General features: G+C 32.4%; 1 protein-coding gene across 1 annotated transcript; it reads right to left on the bottom strand.

Annotated features, from left to right (window-relative positions):
• Positions 1-1,927, bottom strand: LOC114712386 (40S ribosomal protein S5). Its single transcript, XM_028896914.1, has 4 exons — positions 1,768-1,927; positions 797-1,068; positions 472-675; positions 1-274 (listed from the first exon to the last, which is right to left on the bottom strand). Exons 1-4 carry the CDS (start codon positions 1,861-1,863, stop codon positions 220-222), a joined length of 627 nt encoding a protein of 208 aa, XP_028752747.1. The 5' UTR covers positions 1,864-1,927; the 3' UTR covers positions 1-219.
• Between the last annotated feature and the right edge of the window lie 9,078 nt (positions 1,928-11,005).

Here is an 11,005-nt window from a genome sequence, read left to right as displayed (position 1 = left end):
AAACTTTATGAAGGAGCCAGTCATATGATATCATAACTTCAAAATTGAAAATTATGCTTTCTGACGATAAAATCTACTGTCTAGTGACAAACTACATCTTAAACAATAAGCAACCATATCTTCACTTTAGGTTCAATAGGAACAGAAGACTCATGGGCAACAGGCAATGAAAAAAAGCCACTCAACCGAAACTCTAAATACCATGCCACTCTCCATCCCTCAACGGTTGGCCTTAGCAACTCTCTCGATCTCATCCTTCTTCTTGATGGCATAGCTGAAGAATTTCATGTCATAGTCAGCATCCATAGAAAGAAATATTGATAACATGCAGAAAGCATGATAACTGAATAAAACAATTATCAGAAACAAAAAGTAGTGAGAGGACTACACAGGCATGACATTTTCAAGGAATAGATACAAACTTGAAGAATTTCTATATCTACTAGAGCTAAAATTCGATGCCACGAATACCTGTTTGATGATCCCTTTGCAGCATTGATAAGTTCATCAGCCAAGCATTCTGCGATCGTCTTAATGTTCCTGAATGCAGACTCACGAGCTCCTGTAGTAAGGAGGTAAATTGCCTGATTCACACGTCGCAGAGGAGATATATCCACAGCTTGACGTCTGACAACACCAGCAGACCCAATACGAGTAGCATCTTCTCTTGGTCCACTAGAATAACATACAAAAGCATTTGAAAGGAATGTTACAAATGAAAATATAGATTAGCAAGAAATTATATTGTTTCATAGTTATAAAAAGAAAAGATCATTTTTTTTCTTGGTTTTCATACCTGTTGATCACAGCATCAACAATAACTTGAATGGGATTTTGATCAGTTAGCAAGTGGATAATTTCCATTGCATGCTTAACAATCCTCACTGCCATTAGCTTTTTGCCATTGTTTCGCCCATGCATCATGAGAGAGTTGGTAAGCCTCTCAACTATTGGACATTGTGCTTTCCTGAAACGCTTGACTGAATACCTCCCAGCAGTGTGAGGCACATAGGTTGCATGCTTGGCAGGAGCCACGCCAATGTAATCAGCCAAGGATATGTCGTTTACCTAAAATCACAACATATAATTAATTTTAATTTTCAAAGAACTACCGAGTCCTTCTACATCAAGAGAATAAAGGTTTTTATAGCATAAAAAAGAGATGCAGAAAAAGCACAGAATGACAGCTCTTTATAGCAACAATAGCAACCAACAAAAGGACCACAGGTATAAAATTCCCAGGCAGCGGATACTGGTAATTAACAGAATATCCCTTCCAAGTTCCTCCCAAAAAGGGCAGGAATTGACCAAGTTGTTCACCTGCTTGATTTTAATTCTCATCCAATTAGGCGAAGAACATCAATCAGAGATGATGTTACGTAGAGTAGTCGCCCTAAAGAATTTCAGCCCCACTTATAATGACCTAATACTCATAACCATTAACCTACCCTATTAACCCCAGTCTTGCTTATATATGAGTTTCAGAAATATAATCTCCTGAAGAGCGAAAGATGTGCAAGTGACAGTTAGGACGTCTCAAGTTCGAAACATGCGCGAAGGCATTAGCAACTTCAATAAAGTTCAGTGAAATCTTCTATACAAATCTGCAGTCTTTCAAGACATTATATCCATCAGAGAAGAAGGAAAAACGAAGTCCCTTCCAAGACATCCCAGAATAAGTACAAACTACTATGCATTAAACACAGGCTACAATTTAAGACCAAAAAAAAATGGAGAAACGAGATCGACAATGCACAAAATCGAAACCTGAACATCGTCGAAGGTCCAGCGATTGAAGAGCTTGACGTCGATAACTGGCTCGGAGAGATCATGAGTCGGAGGTTGAGCAACCACGGCGGCCATCTTGATGCTTACCGGGAGCTTGGAACACAGAAACGCACAGAGCAAGACAGGAAGAGAATTTGGTGAGATCGAAACTATAAGGCAACCCTAGTGACCTTATGTTTCGTTAATTTGGGCTCTCGAAGTTAATGGGCTGGGCTTCTTGAAACCAGATCCAGATTACGATTATTGGTTTTGCAACACTTTTAGGCCCAAATAAATTTGCAAACTTGAACTAAGTCCTAAGCTTTCCATTGTCAGAAATAATAAAACCTAAAAATATCAACATAATACTATATTGTATAAAATTATCGATTTTCTTTTTTTCTCCAATAATTTGGGTACCATGACTTTTTCGTAAATCAAGATAAACTTATCCATATATTTACTTCGTATACTGTAAAAGTTCTTTTAAAATCATGATTTTGATTCCATCCTAATATTTCTGTAATCTTCTTGCATGTTTTTGCTCATCCTTTTTATTTAAAAAAAAAACAGAGAGAGGGGGAGAGAATATTTGTCTCATTTTCCTTAATATGATAAGGAAAATTAGAGGAAATTTATTCTCTACTTTTTTTTTCGTAACAGGGCTCAAGGTTATTGCTCTTTTTTAATTGGTTGTGCTGTTTAATTGGCAATTGAGAGTTTTGGAAAATGTCTTCGGATCCATCCCTAATGGATAAGACGAAGCCTATTATAAGTGGGAAGCAAATGAGAACAAGAAAAAAGTATGGGCCAACATTTGTTATGTACTCTTGTCACTTGAAAGGAGGGAATTGCACCGGCAACAAAGAGTTTTTGTCAAGAAAAAATAAAATATCCTAAAAACTATTAAATGTGCGAGTGAATTTTAAAATTTTAAAGAAAATCCGTTGTACTATTTCGAGGTTTTGAAAGGAATGAGACGTCCCTTCTTCCTTCTTTTGCAAGCAAAATGACGTAAATGTCCTTCTTCTTCTCCCTCCCCCCATTTTAAGATTGCCACCTCAACACTTCTAGCCAGTTTCTAGCTACTAGAGCTCTGGCAGTGGCGATGATGACGGCCACCAGAACTTAGGCAACATGTCATCGAAGCTCTTGCAATCAATTGCTAAAGGTTCAAGGACTACTGTTGTTTTGGTATTGACTACCACTGTTTAGCTATTAATTATATTTGTTTTTAGAATTCTAATGATTACTTTTGTTTAGCTATTGACTATTCTAATATCACAATTTACTACTTTTGTTTTTTAAAAATTTGATGACTACTCTTATTTAACTATTGATTAGTTTTATTTTCCTATTGATTACTTTTGTGGGCAGATACACCTACAACGTGGACGATATAGGTATTTCATGGTTTTAATTGATGCATCAACAAAACGGTTGCATGTTTACTCATTATCCTTTTGCAATCTAGTATTCACAAGGTTGCTTGCTCAATTAATTAGATTAAGAGCATATTTTCTTACTATCCCATCAAGAAAATATGTTTAAATAATGCTGGTGAATTTACTTCGCCAGCTTTCAATAAGTATTGTATGTCTCATGGGATTGATATTCACACACAAAATGAATTTGCAGAATCACTAATTAAATGATTACAATTAATTACAAGACTATTACTTATGAGATCGAATCTCTCAATTTTTCCTTAGGGACACGCAATTTTGCATGTAGCAATATTAATTTGTATTAAGCCAACAAATTATCTCAAATCCTCTCTTTTACAGTTGGTTTTTGGTTAGGAACTTAATATCTCCCATCTAAGAATTTTCGGATGTACAGTATATGTTCTTATTACTCCACCACAACGTACTAAGATGGGTCCTTAAAGAAGGATGGGAATAGAGAATATATGTTGGATATAAATCTCCCGTTATAATAAAATATCTAGAACTATCAACAGGAAATTTATTTAGGACTCAATTCACTGATTGTCATTTTGATGAATCAAAATTTTTAATATTTGGAGGGGAAAATAAGCATTTGAAAAAAGAGATTAGTTGGAAGAAACCTTTATTATCTCAACTTGATTCTCATACAAAACAATGTAAACTAGAAGTTCAAAAGATAATCCATTTACAAAATTTAGCTGATCAATTGCCAAACCTATTTACTGACCCAAAAAAAGTAACCAAATCACATGTTTTAGTTGCTAATGCTCCTATCAGAATTGATATCCTTGTTAGATAACCTGCTATTGTAAATGAATCTAAAGCACGCATAAAGCATGGTAGGCCTATTAGTTCCAAAAATAAAAATCTTCAAAAGAGAAAAAGAACTAAAAATGTAGATAGCCAAGTTAAAGATAATCAAGAAAAATTAGTAATTTAAGAAAAGCCATTAGATGATGTTAATGTCTTAGTTTCAAAAGAAACTCAGGTACCTAAAATGTGCGAAAATAATGAGATTTCAATAAATTATATTATGAATGGAATATGATGGGACCAAAATGAAGTCAACATTGATGATATTTTCGCATATAATATAGCGCTTGATGTGATGAATGATAATGGGATCATGAATCAAAGTCTATTAGTGAATATAAACTAAGAAAAAATTGGCTAAAATAGAAAGACATAATTGAGCTAGGATTGAATTCACTAGAAAAACGAAAAGTTTTTGGACCTGTAATCCATGCACTTGAAGATGTAAAACCAAGTAGAGGCAAATGAATGTTTGTGCGAAAACAAAATAAAAATGGTGAAATTGTAAGATATAAAGTACAGCTTGTTGCCTAGGGATTTACACAAAGACCCAATATCGATTTTGAAGAAACATACTCACAAGTAGTGGACATAACTACTTTTGGATATTTAATTAGTCAGCAGTAAAAGAATGACTTGATTTGCGTCTGATGGATGTTATTACAACATATTTGTATGGCTGACTTGCAATGACATTCATATAGAACTCTCTGAAGGGTTCAAGTTGCCAAAAACATACAATTCAAGTTCTCGAGAGCAATACTCAATTAAGTTAAATAAATCTCTATATGGATTAAAGCAATGTTCAAAAAACCGGACCGGACCGGCCGGTTCAGGCCGGAAACCGGTGAACCGGCCAGTTATCCGGTCTGGTTTACCTTCTAAACCGGGAAAAAACTAACCCGGCATAACCCAGTTTAAACCGGGACGACTCGGTAACAACCGTAATAACCCAGTGGTTCGATGGTTCACACTGGGTTGCTATATTTTACCCAGAAGAGAAGGAGAGGAGGAAGGAGAAGGGGAAGAGGAGGACGGAGGTCGGAGGTCGGATATGAGGGAGGAAGGAAACGAAGGCAAGGAGAAGGAAAAAAGATGATCACCGTAATTTTACTTCGTTGCCATCGTCCTCCTCTGTAAGAGCTAACCAGATCTGTATAGAGAGAAACTTTGGAAGCTGCTTGAAGTTGAAAAAGCAAGACCATGATGGTGATGAACGAAGAAACACTGATCACCCGTACAAGGCACAATAAAAAAAATATAAGAGTGAAGACGAAGAGGCTACGGGAAGTTCAAAAATGAAGGCAAGAAAAGCATGTCAGTATTAGCCTTGCCTAGCGTGTTAAGCACTCAAGCCAAAAAGGACCGGGGGGGAAGAAAGAGGGTCACGTGCAAGGAACTAAAAACGGAAATGAAAAGAAGAAAAAATATATGTACATGAACAAGATAGTTTGCATATTTTAACTAAAATTAAATATTATTTTTTTCATATTTAAACATGAATATTTTACACATTTTAATTAAATTTTATTATTTTAATTATTACCGGTTTGATTCCGGTCTAATCCCGATCTGACCCATTAACCCTTGAATCACTGTCTCGACCGGTTCAGTGTCCGGTCCGGTTTTTTGAACCTTGGATTAAAGTAATTAGAACATATGTGGTATAACTGTCTAAGTGAGCATTTGATAGATAAGAGAACTATTGTATTCCTTCATTTGCCCCACAACACAAAATGACATGTCCTATTTATAAGCATGGTCTTACACATGAGTTATATTTATTCTTAAATGACAAATAATGGATAATCAATTTTATGAATGTGCGTAGATGTGAGTTACAAGATTAAATAGATAGTAGAAAGATATAGTGGTGGAAGAGTAATGCATAGTAAAAGTAGTAGTAGTTACTCGATGAAATTGAAGAAAAAAAAGTAAATAAACATCCACATATAACATTCATAACACAATATAAATAGTCTTTAAATGAAATATTTAATATTAAATTGTTGTAATTTACGTTTTGGGTTGAATCCAACACTGCTAATAAATAAAACTAACGTAGATGATAAAAAATTGAAAATAAAAATATTAATTTAAAGGTTACTTATATTTCTAATTTAACATTTTCTTATTAAAATTTTTGTAATGGTTTCAGTTATATATACAAATTTTAAACACAGTGAAATTATTTGTATATTTTTTTTAAAATCATAAAAGACGAGGAATCGCTTAAAAGGGATAAAATAATTAATTTTTTAAATTAAAGAGGGATATTTTGATTATTTAATAATATTTAAAAAAATTTAATTAGACCTCACGGCGTGATTAACACTATACAAAGTCAAAGCAAGGCCGACCGTTGCTCGTTCGAATTTTCCTTTTAATGGATAAACACTATACAAAGTCAAAGCAAGGCCTGCTGGATTCTTACCACTTGGTTGAATATTTTGCTAAACTGATAATAAAAAGTCATGTGTATGGATATGTCCTTCTGTCATTTTTTTCAATTGAATTATATCATGTACTCCTCCGGTCCTTAATATAAGATCCATTTAACTAATTTGATTATATTAAGGAAGTTAGGTAAGTTAGTTAATTATAATAAATGTGACACGTTTTTCCTAAGATACCATAATCATCTTCCTTAATACCCCCTCTCTCTTCTACTTGATTATGGTTGAGGGAATATTCATAGGGGTAATTTAGAGAAAATTGATAAATATGAGAAATGGGTCTTATATTTAAGACCAAAACCAACTCAACAATTGGGTCCTATATTAAGGACCGGAGGAGTATTATTTTTTAAATATATCCTTAATCATGGAGCAGGTAAGTGAGAGAGAAAATGGGTAAGCACCTGTTATAATTAATTCACAGACATAGTCCACTGGGATGAAAATGAAAAAATATGTATTAAAATTTTAGACGTATCTATAGTATAATCTATAAAAAGAATCAAGTTTATTCAAAAAATCATATTACATCCTCAAACAGTAAACCCAAATAAAAAAAGTGAAAAAAAAGTACAAAACATTAGAAAGGAAAAATGTACACGACTCATCCCCAAACGCTGTCGTTTCGATGATGGGCAGCGAACGTGGATTCTATAAAGTGAGCCCAATACCAATGCTCAAGTCATTTGGCTCACACATCCTTCCAGAATTTGCAAAAGAAAATTTTATGATAAAAAATTATTTCATTCAAAATCCGTAGCAAAAATTTACGACCAAAAAAATTCTGCCATACCCTTATTAGAGATAGAGTTTTTTTCATAACAACTTAATTTGTACCGGGGCAAATAAGGGCTTGTTTGGGTGCTCTAAAACCGTGGTTTCAGAAGCACTTTTCCGCAAAACGAGGTAACCTCCTCCATATATTTACTTCGTAATCCATAAAAACACTTCTGAAACTATGGTTTGGTTTCTATCTAAACACTCCCTAAGTCGAATTCTTTAAGTGGACAAATGGATTTTCTGAGTGGAAAAGGACAAATCAATTTTTTAAAAGAGGGCAAGTGACAGGTCACATTATTATCGTACAGAATCAATTTCGGTCATTATTGTATTAATGAGTACTATGATGGTCGGTAAATCCTAACCATTCAAATTTAATATAAATAGTTAAGGTTTTAATTTTTTAATTTTAATTTTTTGAAAAATATTTTTCATGCATGATCCAAAATAAATATAACCTCTTAACAGTAAGGTTTTGAAAAAATAATTGTTTTATTTAAAAATTTTAAATTTAAATTATTAAAATTGTGTTTGGCTTTTTTTCCCAAATTATTTCCTGCCACTGTAATTATTTTCTTAACTTGTGGTGCCGATGCTCTCTTTAATCTCTGGCCTGCCATCTGTCGTCCTATCACATCAGACCCATATGACGTCGATGGAAGAGTTTTTAACTTAACCAATGAGAAAGACAACGTGAGTTGCGTGGGTATCTTTTTTTTTTTTTTTTTCTTTTAATAAAGTATGCATTGGGTATTTACTTTTTAATCCTTCAATTTATAAAATTTATTTTTAATTTTTCTTAATCTTAGTATCGTTGATTTCTTTTAACGAAAAATGTTCACTCAGTAAATTTAAATTTTAATGTTGATTCTATAATCAAATCCTGACAAAACATAAAAACGAAATCAAATTTATTTTTGGAGGTGTTTAGATATAAACCAAACCATAGTTTCAAAAGTGTTTTTATGGTTTACAAAGTAAATATGTAGAGGAATTTGTCTCGTCTTGTAAAAAAATGCTTCTAAAATCATAGTTTGGAAGTTGCCAAACACTCTCTTTGTGGTTAATTTCACTCAAATTAGCATGGCATTTTAAAAATGAATTATCAGGAAAATTTTGTTGGATAATCACTTGGCCGTGATTTTAGTTTGTTTTTGTCATAAAAAAATTAAAATTAGAGATTGCTATTTTTTTTTTTGATAAGTCGGAAAACAAGAGATTGCCATAATCAAACACAAAGTAATGGGATGGGATGCCATTTACTTTTTTTAAAGACAACGCGGTCTTGCAGCCTAATCCGGATTCGATGAAATCCCACCATTAATCTGCTTTTAAATAAAGCTCATGATATGAGTTGGATTTACGGGTTTAATTTGTCAACCCATTAAAAATAAAATGTTATGATTGGTTAAAAACCAACTCTAACAAAAAATGACACTTGTTAAAACCTACAATCCGTGACGAGTTAGTTCTTTAACTCGTGGGTTAACCCATATTTTTTTAATTTTATTAATTATTGTCATTATATTATTATATTTTACATCATATCTAAAAAATTTTAAAAAAATACTTATATGTATAAAAAAAATTAAAAATTAAAAAATAAAAATAATAGTTGGCGGACCTAAAAGCCAACCCCGCTACGTAGGGTCTTTTAAACCCCCATTGTCTGCTCCTAAGCTAATCCGCCCGTTTTATCACTCATACTTTTGAAGACTTGTGAGATCTATTCACATGCTCCAACCCCACAAAAACAAATGTTTTTGGTTAAACATAAATTATATTTAAATCTAAATAAAAAGATAATATAAAAGAGTTTGACCTTCACTCTTATGACCGAATAGAAAGTAGTTTCAAATTCAAATTAAAATAACTTGATGATGCTTTGAGTTAAAAAAAAAAACTATTTTTTGGTGCCTTAGATGGATTGAATTTCAATCCAATCATAAGGCATCTAAACTAATTAACCATTCAAATCAAAATTAGAGCCGGGAAAACGGGCCGAGCCCGTCGGGCCGAGCCCGTTTAAGCCCGTTTAAGTCAAGGGCCGGGCTTGTATTTTGGAGTCTTGAAAGGGAAGTCGGGCTTAAAAGGGCTAGCCCTGTAGGGCCGAAAAATAAACGGGCCGGCCCGTTTAGGCCCGCCAAATTATTATTTTTTAATTTTTGTCTTTTTTTCTTAACTTAAAAAAGAAAACCCTAACATTTTAAACATAGCATACTCTTAGTTTTACTTATCTTGGCAGCTCACATAGATAGCATTCACAAAAAGAAAAAAAGAATCACTATAGTTGTGGGAAAAATAACCAAAAAAACATGAAAATTGCAAAATTTAAAACTAGTATATTCATAAAAATATATTGTTTTTTATAAGTTGTCAAAACCTATTAAAATACTGTATCTATAATTTTTACAGTCTTTATTTATCATTCTCCCATATTTTTTATACTTGAAATATAATTGATCAAAAAATCTTTTAAACTAAAATAAAGATCTATATTATTTTTATAGTAGAAGCAAATTTAGAACTAAGAATGATGGACTCTTTTCTTTTTTGTCGGTATGATAAATGATTATTCTTTATGCATACTATGTTTGTTAGTTAAACTTTTTTGTTAATTATTTATAATCAAACTAGATCATCCGCATTGTAATTATCTACTGAACTTAATGCTTATTTAGTTGTTTATATTTGTCCTCTATTTAGTTTGTTTATTCAATAGACTTTATTATACTGTAATATATGTTTAGACATGATAATATTTATATTTGTGACTCAATTTTATTTATATTTATACCTTTTATTAGTAATTTTTATTGTTTCATTTTTATTATTTTGATAAAATATACAAAAAAATAAAAAAATTATTTTAATTAAAAAGACCAAAAGCCCGCGGGCTAGCCCGAGCCCGTCATCTCACGGGCCGGGCTTGAAAAAATGACTTATTTTTTAAACTCGGGTTTAAACGGGCCGGCCCGTTTAAGCCCGAGCCCGTCACTGGCCGGCCCTGCAGGGCCGGGCCGGCCCGTTTTCCCAGTACTAATCAAAATTGGATGATATAGATTTAATGTTATTTTATTTTTATTTTTATTTTATTTCCACGCCATTTCACCCCACGAACATTGGAAAATAGAATTGGTTCATTGATTTGAACTCTAAAATGCAAATGATAAAAATATAATAAAACCGTAGATAGAGAAATGCTACGGGACCATTTTTGGATAGCTAAAAATCATCTTTATTTTCATTATATACTTATTAAAATAACAAATGATGAAAAGTATATAAAATTATATTACCTCTTGTCCTTAATATAATATTTCATTCTAAATATAAGACCCCAATTCACTTTGTCTCTCGTATTTATTTATTTTTTTCTAAAATAGTCCTTATAATAATGATATCTTTAGCCACTACACTTTATTAGCAAAGATATTTTAAGAAAGACAAACACGTACTTATTACAAATAATTAACTTAACTAGTTTTTTTAATATGCTCAAATTAATCAACTAACTCTTATATTAAGAACAAGAGTTAACATTTGTACTACTCAATTTTAAGATGGAGGGGTGATAAACAACCTAACTAAATCGTATTTGAACAGCATAAAATTATGAAAGGGACAATAGCAAAAAAAGATTGTCGAAATAAAAAAAAAAGAGGTTAATACAAATTTTGGTCCCTCAAATTTGGACCCAATTTGGTATTGATCCCTGAAATTTAAAACGTGTGGTAT

Source organism: Neltuma alba, unplaced genomic scaffold (assembly GCF_004799145.2).
Source record: "Neltuma alba isolate B1F8T4 unplaced genomic scaffold, ASM479914v2 tig00011357_pilon, whole genome shotgun sequence".
Classification (NCBI taxonomy): Eukaryota; Viridiplantae; Streptophyta; class Magnoliopsida; order Fabales; family Fabaceae; genus Neltuma; species Neltuma alba.
Note: the sequence above shows the minus strand (reverse complement) of the source record. Positions and strands in the feature narration are given on the sequence as shown.

Excerpts from the sequence above, each read along its gene's own strand:
- LOC114712386 (XM_028896914.1), bottom strand. The coding sequence starts at position 1,863 with ATGGCCGCCGTGGTTGCTCAACCTCCGACTCATGATCTCTCCGAGCCA. Across the intron at positions 1,069-1,767 it reads GGACCTTCGACGATGTTCAG|GTAAACGACATATCCTTGGC; the intron begins GTTTCGATTTTG and ends TTGTGATTTTAG. Across the intron at positions 275-471 it reads GCAAAGGGATCATCAAACAG|CTATGCCATCAAGAAGAAGG; the intron begins GTATTCGTGGCA and ends GAAATTCTTCAG.